A 19071-nucleotide genomic window follows, 5' to 3' on the forward strand; every position below is an offset into this window, starting at 1 on the left:
GAAGTACTGATCTGGATCAGATGGGTAGTTAACACCCAGAGAGACTTACACACCAAAACCAGCAGTCTCTAGAGTCTTTGCAGAGAAGCTACACAAAATATTATGATTTTATTAGCAACCACAGAAATCATTTTTCACATTTTACACTTATCCTGTTTCACACGAAGGAGGACTAATTCTAATGAATTATCAAGAATATATCTTAAATAATATTTTACTGAAAAAATTAAGTTAAAATGCACTACATAATAGTGCAGACACAAAGTGCAGCTGGCAATTTAATACATGAAGTGACGCTGAATCGGTAGTGCTGGGAACTCATTTAGTTTTTCCAGAAGGTGATACACTCTGCTTATCTTCAGTCAGTCCCAGGGCAGTATGCAAGCTGAAGAGCAAAATGAACTAAGAAGGGCTAAAGTAGACCAAGTCGGACCAATTGAGGGTCAGTCTTGCAGGGAAATGCTGAGCCCCCATCTGTCGCCAGTGATGTGCTGTGGTTCCTGCCCTCGCTGTGGTACCTCCAGACCGCCTCCACCAGCCAGCCTCCTGGACAAGTGGTGCAGACCTGGAACCCATTTCCTTCTGAGACGTCTGTGTCTATGTCTCACTGGGAGGAGCGCAGGGGAAAGGTTACTTGCCAGAGGACATGGTATCAGAGGTGATTGTCCTCATTAAGGACCAGCTCCAAAACCCAAAGACCATCGTCTGGGCCGTGAGGAAAGGGGCCACTTTGTCAGGACAGGTTTCAGCTCTTACCTCTCTACGTGACAAGGGGCTCATGTGAAAGTCGCCTTGTGGCTAACACCCTTAGAAACGCTGTTCACAGGACTCCCACTCCTGCTCTAGCCCCAAGGCACCAGCCACACGGCCACGAAGTCAGCTCCGCCAGCCTCCAGGGCCTCTCTCTGGGAGGCAAGGATGAGCTGACCACGGTTGTGCCTCAGTGTTAGACGCAACTATGGGACATACACAACCTCCCCTGACCTTGGGTCAGGAAGAAAGGGGCATCGGTGTTCCTAAAAGCAATTCCAATTCTGACCCAGGGCTGCCTCAAACCTGCTTCAAGGGGGGCCTTAGGGTGAATGTTTTCCAGGACCGGCAACTCCCTCGTGCTGTCACTCACCACCACAAAGAGCATGCTTAGAGCAACCGGGTTTTCTAAAAATCAGATGTGGCATGACGAGAGTATGCCATGACTGACTTCTTTGCCACAGGCGCAAATCTATGTGCCCATGTGGACACTGTGGTTACATGCCAGGGCTGAACATTTAACAAGAGGGTCTCGGCATATCGTTCAGAGATGCTAAGGTGATGGGGAAAACAGACTTCACTCGGCCAGGGACAGTGTCTTTAGCCCCTCCTCCTAGTCCTTGCTCTTGTCCTAGAAGAGTAACCATCGACCCCTCTTGAGCACGGTGCAGGTCTGGGGCCAGGGCATTCTCATCAAAAGGCATCTTTGATGTTCTTGAGCTGGCGCACAGCCAGGTCTACAGGGAGGCTGAACTTGAGGCTGCTGAGGCGGCTGAGCAGGTTGAGGGCACTCTCAAAGCCAGTGTGTGCCATGTAGCTCCAGGGCTGGTAGTGCGGCTCGATGAGCGACCCTGACTTGCAGATGAGGTTCACCCAGGACACGAGACGCTGCTCATTCAGGGCCATGCACACCAAGGCCTTCAACTCGGAGTCTGCACTGCGCTTAAAAGGGTCATGCTCCGTCAGCACCACGTGGATGGCTGTCAGCAGGCTCTGCTTGGGCGTCACCACGGTGCCTCCCATGACAGGCAGGGCGAAGGACTGCGAAAGCTTCCGGGCTGGGGACTCCACGTAAGCACGGCCGTTCTTGGCGTGGTAGTACTTTACAAAGAGCTCCCAGGGGTGCATGGCCTCGGGGGCTGAGGAGAAGGCCGGCAGCAGACAGGCAATGGGGGCCATGACGAGGCTCATCCCTGGGGACGAGGCGTACAGTCCATGGGCCAGCAGGTCCCTCACAGCCACAGTCAGCTCCTTGCGCACAGCCATGGTCAGCTCATCCTTGCCTCCCAGAGAGAGGTCCTGGAGGCTGGCGGAACTGATGACGTGGTCGTGCGGCTGGTGCTTCAGGGCTAGCTGCTTCACCCTGTCTACGGACGCCTCCAGCCTCTTCAGTAAGGGAGTGTAGTCCCTGTCAGCCTGTCCCCTCGGCCACAGGGTCTGTGGGATCTGGCCCGTGGCACAACCAAACTGGCTAACAGCAAAGATCTGGAGCACCGCCAGTGCTCGCCGCATCAGGTGCAGCCCTGTCTCCCGAACTCGCTTCACATCTTCTGCCTTCGCTGCACAGAAAACATAATGACTCATCAGTGAGAGGCCACAGTGGTCAGAGGGACAGCCAAGGAGTCACGAGCTGAGATCCAGTCTTGCTTCTGAGCTACAGTATGGCTCCCACATGAAGCCGAGAGCCACTGAGGATGTTGCTGGACTTAAGTTTTTTTTTTGCTGCACCTGTGGCATATGGAAGTTCCCAGGCCAGGGATTGAATCTGAGCCGCAGCTGCAACCTATACCACAGCTGTGGCAATGTCAGATCCTCAACCCACAGTGCTGGGCCAAGGATCAAGCCCTTTCCTCTGCAGTGACCTAAGCAGCTGCAGAGGTTATCCTTAAACCACTGCAGGAACTCCTGGATGTACATTTTTGGTTAATAACAACTATTTTGAGAAACAATTCACGTCACATTCAATTTACTCAGTAAGTGTGTAATTCAGCGGTTTTTAGTATAGTCACAGAATTGTGCAGCCATTATTTCCAAGGGAGACCATGAACTGTTGGCATTCCCCAATCCCCACTTCTCCCCAACTCCCGAGCCCTAGGCAACCACTAATCTACTTCCTGTCTCTATAGGTTTGTTCATTCTGGAAGCTGTACTTACTTTTGCTGTTTCCTGGAGGGAGTCTGCTGCTGCCAGTTCTGGTGGAACCATTTCCTGTCTTCCCACTGGCCTTGCACTCACAGTGTCCGCTCTCTGTCTGTAATGGGCTTCCTACTTCATCTGTAATCAGAAGTTACAAAAGAGGAGACACTTATTTCGCTTCTTTATGGCGGATTTTTAAAGGAGAAATACTATTTACTAGAGCTTACCACGTGCCAAGACTTTCACAATGGTATCTTATTTAATTGTGTGGAACAGTGACTGGCATATAGTATCTCACTCAATAAATATTTACTGCGAGTTCCTGCTGTAGCTCGGTGGTAACAAACTCAATTAGTATCCATGAGGACTCAGGTTTGATCCCTGACCTCACTCAGTGGGTTAAAGATCTATGCTGGAGGAGTTCCCGTTGCGGTGCAGGAGAAATGAATCTAAGAACCATGAGGTTGTGGGTTCGATCCCTGGCATTGCTGAGTGGGTTAAGGATCCGGCATTGCCGTGAACCGTGGTATAGGTCAAAGACATGGCTTGGATCTGGCATTGCTCTGGCTGTGGTATAGGCTGGCGGCTGTAGCTCTGATTTGATCCCTAGCCTGGGAACCTCCAGATGCAGCAGGTGCAGCCCTAAAAAGACAGAAAAAAAAAAAAGAAGGAAAGATCCAGGAGTTCCCATCATGGCTCAGTGGTTAACGAATCTGACTAGCATCCATGAGGATTCGGGTCGATCCCTGGCCTTGCTCACTGGGTAAAGGATCTGGCATTGCCATGAGCTGTGGTGTAGGTAGCAGACGTGGCTCAGATCCTGCGTTGCTGTAGCTGTGGTATAGACCTGCAGCTGTAGCTCTGACTGGACCCCTAGCATGGGAACCTCGATATGCTGTGGGTGTGGCTCTAAAAAGCAAAAAAAAAGAAAAAAAGAAAAAAAGAAAAGAGAGAAAGAAAGAAAAGACCTATATTGCCACAAGCTGCAGTGTAGGTCGCAGATGTGGCCTGTGGTTCAGATATGGGTGTGGCTGTGGCGTAGGCCGGCAGCTGTAGCTCTGATTTGACCCCTAGCCTGGAAACTTCCATATGCCAGGGTGTACCCCCACCCCCTGTCAAAAAAAAAGAATTTACTGAGTGAAGAAAGCATGAATCATCATTTTATGGAGGAGAAGAGTGAGACTAAAGAGGTTAGGAACTTGCCCAAGGACACAAAGCTGGTAAATGGCAGGGCTGAGATTTTTAAAAATTTGTATTTATTTATTTATTTATTTATGGCCATGCCCACAGCACGTGGACATTCCCAGGCCAGGGACTGAACCTGTGCCACAGCAGTGGCCTGAGCCACTGGAGCGACAACGCTGGATGCTTAATCCACTGGATCCTGAACTCCAGGGCTGAGATTTCAACCCCCTGGTTCTAAAATCCATGTTCTTTCCACTCCACCATGCTGGCTCCCTTACTGAGTGATCGAAGCTCTTAAACTGAACGTTAAGGACTGGCACCCTTAGGTGTTAGTAGTCAGAATACATATGATGATGATGACACCTGGCCACCTTTCTTTTCCCATCCCCTCCTCTGACCTTGGATGAAGTTGATGAACATTTCCAGGTCTCGGATCTGAGTTTTCAGCTGTTCAACCAACTGTTCCTTCACTCGGGCTGGGTTGACGATTTGAGCCACAGCTGCATCCACACGCTGCCGAAGCTCCTCAGTGGACAGTGAACTGAGGTCCTCATTCAGATTCATGTCCAGTTTCTTTATTAACTCATCTATGATCACCTGTCAAGACCACAAGCCATGAGCACACCCTTTGGAATTTTCAAGGAGAGAGGGTTAGGAAGAAGGGGAATCTTTACCAGAACGCTGCCTGCTACCTTAAATGGAAATCAACGATACACTTGAGAAAAATGTTGCAACTGCTGATCAAGGTGAGGGCACAGACCCTTTACTTCTCTTATAGTAACAAGGACCCCTGGTTCCTCTCTGATGGATGGCTCTTGTCAATGCAAATTTTCTACCAGGCCAGGCAACTTTCACTCAGGAGAACAACAGTGTGAATGATCCAAAGTGGCTGATGAGGAGTTCTCGTTGTGGCTCAGTGGTAATGAACCTGACTAATATCCATGAGGATGTGGGTGTGATCCCTGGCTTTGTTCAGTGGGTTAAGGGTCCAGCGTTGCCGTGAGCTGTGGTATAGGTCGCAGACGTGGCTGGGATCCTGTGTTGCTGTGGCTGTTGTGTAGACCAGCAGCTGCAGCTCCAATCTGACCCCTAGCCTGGGAACCTCCATATGCCACAGGTGCAGCCCCCCGAAAAAAAACAAAAAAGCCCAAAGTGGCTGATGATCTCTAAATAAAAGGCCACAGTTAGCTCTCCTCAAGGCCTCCAAGAGAATAAATGCTGATTTCCCTTAGTTTCCAGTCCTTCTCATCCATTCCTGCCCTACTCTAGGCAACTAAAGGAAAGGCTCTACAAAACATCCAGGTAGGTTACAGCTAAACTATGCTAGCGACACCACGAGGGACAATTTGAAAACCAGACAATATAAATCTAGCCCTGCTGGGTTAACAGCCACATCACAGGGAGAGACAAACATGTGGAGCGATAGCTGTATTCTGACCAGCAGATCTACCTGTCTGCCCAGGTTCTGCTTTAATAAATACAGCATTAAAGTCTGGATTCTTGGAATACTTGTCAACTGGTGCTGGAGGAAAAACCAGTTTACACTGTATGAAGTGCCCAAGTAGAACAGTTTTAATGAACAAAGGAAAGAAATGATTGTATATTATTAATATAGTAACTGCCCCACCAAAAAAAAAAAAAAAGACATCATTTTCTTTTTCAACCACACCCTTGGCATATGGAAGTTCCTAGGATTGAATATGAGCCAGGGCTGCAGCAATGCTGGATTCTTAACCCACTGTGCTGGGCCAGGGATCGAACCTGTGCCTCCAAAGAGACTAGTTGGATCATTAACCCATTGCGCCACAGCCCAAACTCCTCAATCATCATATTATAAAGCTTTGGCCTGTGTGAATAAAGACTGGCAGCAGGTAGCAGCAAACTTTCCCTTTGATTAGGGCCAGCAGTAAGGCCGAGGGTGAGCAAGCTGGGCAAGGCTGTCCTGTGAACGCTGGAAGGGACAAGGTAACCTGAGGCCATGGTGGAGGCCAACTCTGGAGTCTGCTCACCCGCTGTCTTTCCAAGACCACGGACTGTGGCAGGGAGTCATAACTGCCCTCTTGATAGGCAAACGTTTCCAGGTCGTCTAGTTGGGTTTTGAGCTGCAGGATCAGTTCCTTCTGCTTCTCCCTTTGGGTTGCCAGCCGTTCCCGTTTCTCCTGCTCACTCTAAAATAGGAAAATATTTAGGTCCATTTTACAGGAAAAGAACAAGTCAGGACACATTAAGAATCCTCTTAAGGGAGTTCCCATCGTGGCTCAGCAGAAACAAATCTGACTAGCCTCCACGAGGCCACAGATTTGACCCCTGGCCTTGCTCGGTGGGTTGAGAATATGGTGTTGCTGTGAGCTGTGGTGTAGGTCACAGACATGGCTTGGGTCCCGTGTTGCTGTGGCTCTGGCGTAGGCCAACAGTTGCAGCTCTGATTCGACCCCTAGTCTGGGAACCTCCATATGCCTTGGGTGCAGCCCTAAAAAGACCAAAAAAAAAAAAAAAAAATCCTCTTAAGCCACATGTGTATAAGTGAATCACTCTGCTGTACATTAAAAATTAACACAACACTGTAAATCAGCTACACTTCAATAAAATAAAAAGAATCCTCTTAAGCCAATAATAACCAGTAAAGTATAAAAGGTTTCCAAATAACCCAAATGAATACAAAAGTCATGAGACATTTTCAAAAATAAGAATAATTATTTCATCCAGGGCAATGTATTTATTTATTTTTTTCTAACTAGGGCTGCACCTTCGGATACGGAAGTTCCCAGGCTAGGACTGCATCGGAGCTGCAGCTGCTGGCCCACACCACAGACACAGCAACTCCAGATCTAAGCTGCAACTGAGATCTACGTCACAGCTTGCAGCAAGGCTGGATCCTTAACCCACTGATTGAGGCTAAGGATCAAAACCGAATCCTCAAGGACACTAGCCAGGTTCTTAACCTGCTGAGCCACAATGGGAGCTCCCAGGGCAATTTATTAAATGTGTGTTTTCTTTAAGAAAGTATTTGTCTTTCATTAGAAATAGGACATGAATACAATAGGGCCTTTTGTTAAGACCGCTTTCCCCTCCTCAAAGGTCTAGGTAGGATTGACACAATTTATCTTCGCCAAGACTGCCTCCCAGGAATTAAACATGCCAATCCTCCGTAGCCAATTACCACAGAACAACTCCTGAAAACTTTCTGCAGCCACGTTTCACAAGAGAATCTGGAGGTAAGGGTGCAGAAAAAGACTTTATAACTCATAACCAGTTTTCTTAAGGTTCAAATCTCCAATATATTGCAAATACCAAACACAGGTGCCCGGCACAGTGAAAAAAAATCCAAAGCCAACTAACAGGGGTGGGAAGGTAACGATGTTAAAAAAAGAAAAAAGAAAAAAAAAAAAAAAAAAAAAAAAAAGTCAGGTAAGGTTCCCTGACTCCTTTTCTTACCGTTAAGCACTAAGCAGTTTCTGCATTGAAATGATTCAAAACCGTTTGGAGAGGTAAAGTCTTACCAACGTATTCTCAAAAACTGGTTTTTCCGGAGTTCCCGTCGTGGCGCAGTGCGCAGTGGTTAACGAATCCGACTAGGAACCATGAGGTTGCGGGTTCGGTCCCTGCCCTTGCTCAGTGGGTTAACGATCCAGCGTTGCCGTGAGCTGTGGTGTAGGTTGCAGACACAGCTCCGGCTCGGATCCTGCGTTGCTGTGGCTCTGGCGTAGGCTGGTGGCTACAGCTCCGATTCAACCCCTAGCCTGGGAACCTCCATATGCCGCGGGAGCGGCCCAAGAAATAGCAACAACAACAAAAGACAAAAAAAAAAAACAAACTGGTTTTTCCTTGCCTTTCTTATCAAAACCAAAAAAAAAAAAAAAAAAAAAAAAAAAGTAAAACCAGCAAATTACTTGTAGACGTAAGGCTGCACTTCAAACTAGATGTCTAGAGGATATTGAATTTAACCTTGAAATGGTACTTACCAAGGCCTCCAGAGGTAAGGTATGAAAGAGAACATATGAAAAACAACACATTAACTTTTTGTTCAGCTATTTAAAAAGCAATCCCTTTACTCTAGCTTTGCTCAATATGAGGAAAAAAAAAAAAAGAAAAAGAAAAAGAAAAACCCTCTCTCAGGGGATAAATCTCTCCAAGTGTTGCACTTTTTTCTTAGAAGCCTGCTTCTTCTCCCCTACTTAGTGAAGGCATCACTATTCTTGGAGATTTTCCTAGGCAAAACCCTTTGCTTCCCCTGTACTTTGTACACACTTCTACTCTAGCTCATGTCACATCATAATGATTTGTTTAGGATCCTGTCTCCCCAAGTCTATGAACTCCTTAAGGGCAAAGGCTTTTTTTTTTTTTTTGGCCTCGCCTGTGCCATGTGGAAGTTCCTGGGCCAGGGACTGAACATGCACCACAACAGCAACTCAAGCCACTGCAGTGACAGCTCCGGATCTTTAACCTGTTGTGCCACAGGAGAACTCAACAAAGGCGTTAATTGTACCCCCAAGGCCCAGTGGTATCTGGCACAGGATAAGTTCCCAGTACACATTTTCTATATGTTACTGAATTCAGTCAGGTCTAGAATGACACATCCCAAATAATGAAATCTCATAGAGAAAGTTGTCTAACCAGCCCAAAGGGAAAGAACTAGGGACACTCTGCTTTTGTCTTCTTGCCTTCTTTTTTGAGGGGACCACACCTGAGACATTGTGCAAGTTCTCAGGCCAGGGATCAAACCTGTGTCACAGCAGTGACCTGAGCCATAGCAGTAGCACTGCAGGGTCCTTAACCAGTGGGTCACCAGGAAACTCCTGTTTTTGTTTTCATTGTATCCCATCCCAACATTACAAAGCCAAAGACGAAAGAAACCAGGCATAGATCCTGATTCCATTTTCCTGAGTGTGTCTGCTGAATGGGGTCACTTGCTGTGGTAATTACTGGGTAGGCTGTTCACTGGCGGGCAGGCAAACAAGTTAACAATGAGCTCTGGTGCAAGGCAGGGAATAACAGAAATAATTTCCAGTATGAAGCAAGAGAAAATGCTGGTCAAAAAACCCACAAAAACTGGAATTGGTAAGCAGTCATTTGGTTCAAACATGTCCCCACTTGGCACTACCTGTTCACGTGTCAATACAATATACACATACAAGATTACAGCTGCTTATTAAGTGTTTGAGCCCTAAACTAATTATTTTTTTTAAGTTGTACTCTGTTTCCAAAAGTAAAAATGACCATTCAAAAGAGGACCAACTCCACAAAGAAACTCTGGTGCTTCTCACTCCTGAACAGGGGCCAACCACAAAAGTTCTTTCTATCCCATCTGTTCTTTAAAAGTCTGGCAATCTGGGAGTTCCCATTGTGGCTCAGCAGAAATGAAATCTGACTAGTATCCATGAGGACGCAGGTTTGACCCCTGGCCTCGATCAGTGGGTTAAGGATCTGGCGTTGCCCTGAGCTGTGGTATAGGTCGCAGACGCAGCTTGGATCTGGCGTTGCTGTGGATGTGGCCAGTGGCTGGGAACCTCCATGTGCCATGGGTGCAACCCTAAAAAGCCAAAAAAAAAGAAAAGAAAAAAAGCCTGGCAATCTGAGGACCTGTGCAAGGAGCTCTGAGTAGTCAGAGAGAAGGGTGGAACAGTAAACACGGGACTGCAGTGAAAACACTTTAGATTAAAATAAGTCAATATCTGCTGCTGATAAGTCTACTAGGTTAAAACCAATTTAAGTGGGAAGAAAGCCACATGTGGGCTGTAACCTGAAGAACAGAAAGGTGGAGAAAAGATAGCAAGTCTCCTCCAACAAACTATCTACAACTGTGTCCTTCCAGAGGTTCAAAGACTGTAAGGAAACATTCTCTTGGTAAGTCATACAAACTCTCGGTACATAGTGTAGGTTAATTGAATGCATCTTGTCATGGTTACCAAAGGGGCTTCATTTAGAAAATCTAGTTATTAAGTAGGATGGGCAAGGAGTTTTAAAATACCAGCACTAAGAAATTCATATAATCAGGAGTTGTGTTTCTTTCAGTTAATGAGAGACCTTGTTGTTCACCAAAGTTTTCACCCAGTCAAGGGTCTGAAGATTAAAGGCATTCTCTAGATTCCAGTTATGCGAGAACAGGGAGCAGACCTAAATTTCCATGGATTTCAATTCGCTTGCTCTTTACTAGCCAATTTTCTCAATCCCCAGGGTCGGGGTACTATATCAGCAAACGGACTCAGGACTTAGGTACTTGATGAAGCGACCCCAAGATGAGTGGAAGCAGCACTGTTTCAGTGGGCTGCTCTGTTGCCCTTTGAATACTCTCCTCGCTTACCGCTCTTCTGCCTCTCAAGTCATCACACTTGTACCTCTTTCCACACCTTTGGTGGACATCTCTCATCAACTTCCCAGCCCTCTCATTCCTCTTGTTTTTCAGCAGGCCCCTAACATCTGCCTGGTCTCCTCTTCTGGGACGCGCATACCCACCTAGACAAGCCAGCTTCTCACCACTGCTACCCCACTCCGCGTCACCCACCCAGCCCTCAATTCCCATATCCCTCCGGGTCCAGCCCTAGCTGTTCACCTGGTCCTCGCCCCGCAACCGTGGCCGGTCCCCCAGCAGCCCGTCGGCATCATCACTGGAGGGGTCCTCGCTGCCCCCGTAACCCAGGACATGAGGGCAGCCGCGGAAGGCGAAGTCCTCGAGCTCGCGGAGGAGTCGCTGCTGCTCCGCAGGCGCCCCACGCACCACCTGCCGCAGGCGGAACTGCACCTGAGCAAAATGGGAGGACAGAGCGAGCAGCGCCGAGTCCAGCCGCCGCCGCTCGGCCCGCAGCCGCCGCAGCGTCCGGTCCGGGGAGTCGGGCGCGGAGCCCGTGGCCGCGCAGGGCTCCTCGGCCGCCACCTCTTCGGAGAACGCAGCCGCTCCGGGTCCGGCCTCCGCCACCGCCCCCACTGGCGCCCAGCGCACCGCCTCGCATGGCGACAGCGACTCCTCTTCCTCCTCCTCTTCGTCCTTCGCTCTTGGGCCAACGGCCGCCACCCCCGTTACCGGCTCAGCAGCCGCTTCGACGGCCGCCATCTTCCAGGAAACTCCGCTGCACGTCAGCCGCGCCCCCTGCTGCCATGGCAACGGCGCGCAGGTTGCAAGCCTGGAGGAACGTGTGGGCGGGGCTCAGACGTACAGCTTTCGGACGTCACCCTGGGCGGGCCTTCCCTTGGGATTTAATACTGGCCCAAAATTTATTGATCGCCTGCTGTGCATCCGGCATTTAGTGTACTAAGCGTTGAAGAAACAGGTGAATGAAGCCGGGGCAAGTCCTTTCCTGTGTATAGACTCTGGTCCTTGCCCTGGTCCGGGCGGGCGGGTAGTCTATTCCAAACGTGTGCATTTCTGGAGATCCCAAGATGTGAAGGGCTGCAAGGACTGTCCGCTCACAGAGTCTCTTGGGAGTGCAGATCCCTGGCTGTAGGGCCACGTTCCCCGTTCCTCTAAACTCTTTCCCCGACCATATAAGGAGAGGCAGCTGCTGGGGCCGTCCCCAGGATCTAAAGATAGCAGCCCCTGCCCTGGACTCTAAGCTGCGACCGGGCAGCGGCAGCCGCCATGGCACGGTAAGTGCTTCTATAGCCGCCCGTTTCCCTGGAGATTCTTTGCCCCACGTTTTCTAGGCGCTCCAGGTTCTGCAAGGTCCCAGGGGAACCTCGGAGCCCAAGTCTCTGTAAGCTTGTGGTAGTGAGGGCAAGTGTGAGCTGTATGTTCTTCATAAGTCCCTACCTTTCTGCTCTCGCACTTTCGATTTTCCCCAGGTCCACCCTCACCGCACATGACCCCTCCTGTCACTCCCCTTACACCCCCTTCTGTCTGATTTAGCTCCAGTTTGTGCTAAAGCATAAAACATCCCTTCCTTGTATTTTCCCCTCCTTCCGCCCTTCCCAAATGCCCTCAGTCTTCCCTCTCCCACCCCTATGAAGCCCCACCTCAACTCCTCTTCAGGCAGCATGCCCGGACCCTGTGGTACGACAGGCCCAAGTATGTGTTCATGGAGTTTTGTGTTGAGGACAGCTCCGATGTCCACGTGCTCATCGAAGACCACCGCATTGTGTTCAGGTAATGGCCCCCGACGCTAGAGGGCCTGGCTTCCCGAGAACCTTCCCCTTCTCCTGATGCCCCCGTATTCATCCTCCCACATCTTCTCAGCTGCAAGAACCCAGATGGAGTGGAGTTTTACAATGAGATTGAGTTCTATGCCAAGGTGAACTGCAAGGTAAGGGTGGAGTGGGACAGTACAGGCTGGTGGGAAGGCTGCCTGGGAAACCAGAGATTCATTCTAAATCTCAGACCCTAAAAACGAGGCTATCTGGCAGGACTCTCAGGATAAACGCTCTGGCCGCTCCATCACTTGCTTTGTGAGGAAATGGAAGGAGAAGGTGGCCTGGCCCCGGCTCACCAAGGAGGATATCAAGGTGGGTGTGCGGGAAGCGGCAGCTCTTTCTCCTGTGCTGTGTACCCAGGTACCCAGGATAGATCTGAGAATCTCCCTTGGCTCCTTTCCCATCGACATTCAATTACTCACCAGGTCCTGCCTATTTGACCTCCTAAATAGTCAGAATCCATGATTTCATCTCTTCCTAATTCAGACCTTATCCATTACTGGGTGAGGTTTGTTGCATATTTTCAGCCCCACCCTCTATCCATCCTCTGTATCGCTCCCATCATGGTCTGTTGAAAACACACATTTGACCCTGTCACTCTCTTCCATTTAAAAGCCTCCAGTGCGGGGAGTTCCCGTCGTGGCGCAGTGGTTAACGAATCCGACTAGGAACCATGAGGTTGTGGGTTCGGTCCCTGCCCTTGCTCAGTGGGTTAACGATCCGGCGTTGCCATGAGCTGTGGTGGAGGTTGCAAACGCGGCTCGGATCCCGCGTTGCTGTGGCTCTGGCGTAGGCTGGCAGCCACAGCTCCGATTCAACCCCTAGCCTGGGGACCTCCATATGCTGCGGGAGCGGCCCAAGAAATAGCAACAATAACAAAAAGACAAAAAAAAAAAAAAAAAAAAAAAAAAGCCTCCAGTGGCTTCTTTTCCCTCAAAAGTTGAAGATTGGCTGCCCACTGGCTGGATCTGGCTCTCACGTTTGTTTTAGGAGTCTTCACAGTGTTAGAAAGTATTTTGACTGCTGGCTGACATTTTAAAATGTGGAGATTTCGGAGTTCCCGTTGTGGTGCAGTGGAAACGAATCTGACTAGTAACCATGAGGTTGTGGGTTTGATCCCTGGCCTTGCTCAGTGGTTTAAGGATCCTGTGTTGCTGTGAGCTGTGGTGTAGGTCAAAGACGAGGCCCGGATCCCGATTTACTGTGGCTGTGGCATAGGCTGGCGGCTACGGCTCCAATTCAACCCCTAGCCCGGGAACCTCCATATGTGAGGGTGAGGCCCTAAAAAGACAAAAGACCACATAAAATAAAATAAAATAAAATAATTAAAATCCAGAGTCTTGGCTTCTCTCGGAAACTGGAGACTCAGTCTACACTGGTCTAAATTCCCAAATGCCTAGAGTTGGTGCTTTAAATGGGGCATGCCCTTCACTTTACTCCTTTTCATTATCTCTCTGACATTCTCAGGCATTTGACCTTGTAGCTTCTGCCGTCAGGCTCATGACTTAGCTATTCCTTCCTTCCGCAGCCTCTTACCCCATTGCTCTCTGCCTCAAACGTCACATTCCAGCCACAGCAAACTCTTGCAGCTCTTTGCCACACACCAAGTTAATTATTCATCTCAATACCATCGCTCAAGCTCTGCCTTCTTCCTGGAAAGTCTCCATCACCTGTACCTTCACCCACCTCACCCCTGCTCATCCTTCAAGGCCCTGCTACCCTAAGAAACCTGGGTTCCCATAATGTCCCCTACATAGCCCACCGTCATGCTTTTCACACTGTATTATAATCATTTATTTACATTTCCCTTCTCTGCTTCTTGATGGCTGGGACTGTGTATTGAACATTTTAATAATTCCAAGGCCAACCTCGGAATCTGGCCCATAGTATGTGTTCAATAAATATCTGTTAAATGAATGAGTGAATAACTTCTTTCCCTATAAAAATGTGGGAACTGGAGTTCCTGTCATGGCTCAGTGGTAGCAAACCCAACCAGTATCCATGAGGGTGCGGGTTCAATCCCTGGCCTCGCTCAGTGGGTTAAGGGTCCGGTGTTGCTGAGAGCTGTGGTATAGGTCAGAGACTCGGCTCGGATCCCAGTTTGCTGTGGCTATGACATAGACTAGAAGTTGCAGCTCCGATTGGACCCCTAGCCTAGGAATTTCCCTGTGCCATGGACGTGGCCCTAAAAAAAAAAAAAACAGAAAAAGAAAAGAACCTGGTAAATCTTTGCTGCTGATGACATGGCAGCCTGCAGGAAGGTTACCCAGAGGGGTGCTTTTGGGGAGAAGATACTCCCATTGAGCCTCTTTCCCTCAAGTGTGCTTCTACCCACATGCCCACAGTCATTTCTGCACTTCTGCTGCTGCCTTCCTGGCCTGTGACTCTCTGTGCTTTCCTCCTGCAGCCAGCGTGGTTGTCTGTGGACTTTGATAACTGGAGAGACTGGGAAGGGGATGAAGAAGTGGAGTTGGCTCAGGTGGAACATTATGCAGAGGTAGTGCCATTTTCTGCCCATTGTACTCATTCTCCGTGCTGTGCATGCATTGCTCTGGAGGGCTGTCATCAGGGCTAGGCAGAGGACTAGGAGCTCCCGCACAGGCTGCTCACTGGTGCTGATGGCCTTTGCATATTTTTTGTGATGTTTCTTTTTCCTTTTTTTTTTTTTTTTGTCTTCTTTTTCTTTTTTCTTTTCTTTCTTTTTTTTTTTTTTGCTGAGCCGGCAGCCTGTAGAAGTTCCTAGGTCAGGGATCCAACCCACACCACAGCAGTGATCCAAGCTGCTTCAGTGACAACGCCAGATCCTCACCCTGCTGAGCCACCAGGAAACTCCTTGCGCAATGTTTCTTTAGCACTGATGAGGGAAATGAAAATTCCCCAAGTGAAACTGAATACATAGGTTCACTCACGGTTCCGAGTAGAGCCTGTGTTCTGAAAAAGTTGGGCAAAACCTTGTTCTGCTTTTCTGTAATTTCTCTTCTATTTTCTTTGCATATATGTGTGTATTTTTCCTGAGCCAGACAGCTTTCTGGGAAGTTCAAACTATGCAGCATAGGAGTTCCCGTCGTGGCGCAGTGGTTAACGAATCCGACTAGGAACCATGAGGTTGCGGGTTCGATCCCTGCCCTTGCTCAGTGGGTTAAGGATATGGCGTTGCCGTGACCTGTGGTGGAGGTTGCAGACTCGGCTCGGATCCCGCGTTGCTGTGGCTGTGGCGTAGGTCGGTGGCTATAGCTCCGATTCGACCCCTAGCCTGGCAACCTCCATATGCTGCAGGAGCAGCCCTTAAAAAGACCAAAAACAAAAATGAAAACAAAAAAAAAATCACTAGTTCCCAATAAGTTGCCCCTGCTATATATTTGTTTTTGGAATTTCAGCTACTATTTATTCAAGTTGCAAAAATACTAATAGACCCTAACCTGGATTAGTGAAGAGGTGTGTATATTTAAATTTCCTATATATATATATATATATATATATATATTTTTTTTTTTTTTTTTTTTTTTTTTTTTGCTCCTGCCTACAGCATGGGGAAGCCCCCAGGGCAGGGATCAAGCAGTCACAGCAGTGACCCAAGCCACATTAATGATACCACCCGATCCTTAACCCACTAGGCTACCAGGGAACTCCTAAATTTCCTTTTAAAAAGAGGATCAAGAAGTTCCCACTGTGGTGCAGCAGGTTTAGGATCCAGTGTGGTCTCTGTGGTGGCTCAGGTCACTGCTGAATCATGGGTTCGATCCCCAGCCTGGTGCAGTGGGTTAAGGATCTGGCATTGCTGCATCTGTGGCATAGGTCACAGCTGCAGCTTGGATTTGATCCGTGGCCTGGGAATTTCCCTGTGCTGCAGGTGTGGCCACAAAGGGATCAATTTACTTTTCTCCAGTTCATTCCAGTGATGTATTAAAGGCCTTCATGCTGGAGCAGTTGTTTGCCTGGGACTATTTTCCTATGGTCCATGGATATGCAGGTGGTTCTTCCCTCAGCCCTCTTCTCTCTGGTGACTGACAGCTTTTCTCCTCCCACCAGCTTTTGAAGAAGGTCAGCACCAAGAGCCCTCCCCCTGCAATGGACGACCTGGATGTAAGTAAAGCCTGCTCCTTAACCCTTCGGTTTCCTTTTAGCCCTGAAAAAATAAGGTATTAGAACCCTCCTGTGCCCAGTCTCTAGCATGGAGTGGTTTTCAGTGCTTGTGAGGCAAGTCTGAATTTGACACAGAAGGCCAACTGTTGCTCTCCATGCCTTAGGAAACCCCAGCAAGACCCTCCTCCCCTCCCTCCCCTTCTTTGCTTCTCCAGTTTAGAGCAGACCTGGCAGGTTGACTATCTTTGCAGCTGTAAGCACCGGTAGCATTCGTTGAAATTCTGACATTAAATGACACCTGGTACAGTGTTGTTTATCAAGAACCAGTGGCTTATTTTATCTTCCAAAGTTAAATCCTTCTGGATTAGCATCCCTGAAGAAGTTGTGTGCTTCAGAAAATCACCAAAGAAAACTTGGAGAGCTGGAGGGAATGAACAGTATTTGTGAACACAAATGTCCAGTCTTTGCAGACTCTACAGTTGCTTTTATCTTTTTTTCCCCCCCAGGATGATTCTGACAGTGCTGACGCAAGAAGTAATTAACTTTCTGTCACAGCAGAACCGGAGAGGAAGCTGTGGCTGTCTTCTAGTCACTCTGACAAGCTAGGGCCTGGGTCTTTGTCAGCTCTTTGCCTGGGCACCAGGGTCCTCTGGGATCTCTGAACTTTCCGAAAAGCTCTTTATTAAAGGTCCTCCTCATGCTTTATTTCTTCTTCCTAGGCACTTGACTGTGGCTGCTGCGGCTGTTGGCTGGATAGAAAAGGATTAGAGGGGTGGGACTTCTGACTTCTTACCAATGAACTGTAATCGTCCAGGCTTTCTTGAGTATTCGAGGTGTGAGTGAGAGAGAGAGAGAGAGAGAGAGAGAGAGAGTGTGTGTGTGTGTGTGTGTGTGTGTGTGTGTGTGTGTATGCGCAAAAGCCAAAGAAGCAGATTATATAGATTATACTAAATATCTAGGAACCTTTCTCTGTCTCTTTCCTTCTTGTACCTCTTCCTCCTGGAGACAAGCCTCTTCCCCCTCTATAGTGCCTCTCGAGTGGAGAAGCGGGTATTGGAGATCCTGGCCCTCACTCTTGCGATCAGAAGAAGAAAGATGTTGGGAACAGACTTGTAACCAAGCTAGGGGATTCTCCATGCTCAGATCTATGTGCTGATCTTCAGAACAGAAACCAGCCTTTTACTTTATGGCTAATATTGCCATCTCTAGAACCAGCCAGAACCCCACATCAGCTGCCTGCCTACTCCAGAAATGTCTTTACACTTTTGGAGTTCCCCTTGTGGCTCAGCAGTAATGAATCCAACTAGTACCCATGAAGATGCAGGTTCCATCCTTGGCCTTGCTCAGTGGGTTAAAGGATCCAGTATTGCCATGAGCTGTGGTGTAGGTTGCAGACATGGCTCAGATCCTGCACTGCAGTGGCTGTGGTGTAGGCTGGCAGCTCTGATTCGACACCTAGCCTGGGAACTTCCATATGCCACATGTGTGGCCCTAAAACAAACAAACAATTCAGAATTCCGGAAATATCTTTACACTTTTAAAACTAATTTTACGCAGTGCCCATGTCTATTCACTCTTCCATTGATCAGCTGTCCCATTCATCCACAATCATTTTTTAAGTGCCTAATGTGTACTTAAACCGTGACTTAAGCAAAATGCAATACCTAGACTTTGCTCTTGAACTCATGGTAAAGTACTGAGGTTTGTTAAATTAAACAAGCAGAATTTGTACTCTTTCAATAGGCGTAAACACTGTTAACAGTTTCTTCAATAAATTTACATATGTTTATCTATATCTTGATGTGTATCTCTACATATTATACCCATTATAAATTCTATACCTATATATCATAATTATAGATAAAATATACGGAGTTTCTGTCATGGCGCAGTGGTTAACGAATCCGACTAGGAACCATGAGGTTGTGGGTTCGGTCCCTGCCCTTGCTCACTGGGTTAACGATCTGGCATTGCCATGAGCTGTAGTGTAGGTTGCAGACATGGCTTGGATCCTGCGTTGCTGTGGCTCTGGCGTAGGCTGGTGGCTACGGCTCTGATTAGACCCCCAGCCTGGGAACCTCCATATGCCGCGGAAGCGGCCCAAGAAATAGCAAAAAAAAAAAAAAAAAAAAAAAAAAAAAGATAAAATATAGACTATATATGGAACATAAACACCTAGAGGATCATGTATTGTTTATATGCCATATAATATAAAGATTTTACACATACACAGGCAAATGTAATGTGTGTGTATACAATGGGAATCAGGCTATACATTTTGCACCTTGCTTTTTTTCACTTAATATGTATTGGTGCTCTTTCCAAATCAGTCTTTATAGATCTAACTCTTCTTCATGGCTACATGGTATTTAATTGAATATATTTTCCATAATTTAACAGGCTCTTTATCTAGGGATATTTAGGTTGTTGTTAGTCTTTTCCAACCTTTTGTTTTTTAGTGCCGCAACTGTGGCATATGGAAGTTCCCAGGCTAGGGAATCTAGTTGGAGCTGCAGCTGCTGGCCTACACCACAGCTCATGGCAAGGCCAGATCCCTAACCCACTGACTGAGGCCAGGGATTGAGTCCGCATCCTCACGGATACTAGACAGATTCGTCTCTGCTTCGCTTCAACAGGAACTCCAGTCTTTTTCAATTTTTAAGCAATGCTGCAAGGAGCAGATTGAAAAGTATGTCCTTACATATTTGGCAAGGATATCTGTAGGGTAAATTTCTAGAAGTGGAATTGCTATCACCCTCATATCAACATACCCACAATTCTGAAAACCAAAAACTC

The 19071-nt window shown here is 48.0% G+C and overlaps 2 protein-coding genes across 6 annotated transcripts; one reads left to right on the forward strand and one right to left on the reverse strand.

Moving 5' to 3' along the window:
* On the reverse strand, positions 77 to 11206 carry RUNDC1 (RUN domain containing 1). 2 transcript variants are annotated; one of them, XM_021066966.1, is made up of 6 exons: positions 10622 to 11206; positions 8034 to 8039; positions 6081 to 6239; positions 4470 to 4668; positions 2905 to 3024; positions 77 to 2309 (listed from the first exon to the last, which is right to left on the reverse strand). In XM_021066966.1, exons 1-6 carry the CDS (start codon positions 11117 to 11119, stop codon positions 1444 to 1446), a joined length of 1848 nt encoding a protein of 615 aa, XP_020922625.1. In that variant the 5' UTR covers positions 11120 to 11206; the 3' UTR covers positions 77 to 1443. The 2 variants fall into 2 exon arrangements, with proteins under 2 accessions (XP_020922625.1, XP_020922626.1); XM_021066967.1 differs by lacking the exon at positions 8034 to 8039.
* Positions 11255 to 18070, forward strand: PTGES3L (prostaglandin E synthase 3 like). Of its 4 annotated transcripts, none has more exons than XM_021066969.1 (7): positions 11255 to 11652; positions 12035 to 12148; positions 12239 to 12305; positions 12406 to 12504; positions 14600 to 14689; positions 16222 to 16275; positions 16782 to 18070. In XM_021066969.1, the coding sequence occupies exons 1-7, from the start codon at positions 11645 to 11647 to the stop codon at positions 16815 to 16817; spliced, it is 468 nt and encodes a 155-aa protein (XP_020922628.1). In that variant the 5' UTR covers positions 11255 to 11644; the 3' UTR covers positions 16818 to 18070. The 4 variants fall into 4 exon arrangements, with proteins under 4 accessions (XP_020922628.1, XP_020922631.1, XP_020922629.1 ...); XM_021066970.1 differs by having other exon boundaries at positions 11327 to 11652; positions 11988 to 12148; XM_021066971.1 differs by having other exon boundaries at positions 11327 to 11652; positions 12013 to 12148.

The sequence above is a fragment of the Sus scrofa genome, chromosome 12 (genome assembly GCF_000003025.6).
Source record: "Sus scrofa isolate TJ Tabasco breed Duroc chromosome 12, Sscrofa11.1, whole genome shotgun sequence".
NCBI classification, from domain to species: Eukaryota; Metazoa; Chordata; class Mammalia; order Artiodactyla; family Suidae; genus Sus; species Sus scrofa.

Excerpts from the sequence above, each read along its gene's own strand:
- PTGES3L (XM_021066969.1), top strand. Across the intron at positions 12,306-12,405 it reads ATGCCAAGGTGAACTGCAAG|GACTCTCAGGATAAACGCTC; the intron begins GTAAGGGTGGAG and ends GCTATCTGGCAG. Across the intron at positions 16,276-16,781 it reads CTGCAATGGACGACCTGGAT|GATGATTCTGACAGTGCTGA; the intron begins GTAAGTAAAGCC and ends TTTCCCCCCCAG.
- RUNDC1 (XM_021066966.1), bottom strand. The coding sequence starts at position 11,119 with ATGGCGGCCGTCGAAGCGGCTGCTGAGCCGGTAACGGGGGTGGCGGCC. Across the intron at positions 3,025-4,469 it reads GTTCATCAACTTCATCCAAG|ATGAAGTAGGAAGCCCATTA; the intron begins GTCAGAGGAGGG and ends TTCTGATTACAG. Across the intron at positions 2,310-2,904 it reads CCCTCCAGGAAACAGCAAAA|CGAAGGCAGAAGATGTGAAG; the intron begins GTAAGTACAGCT and ends TTTTCTGTGCAG.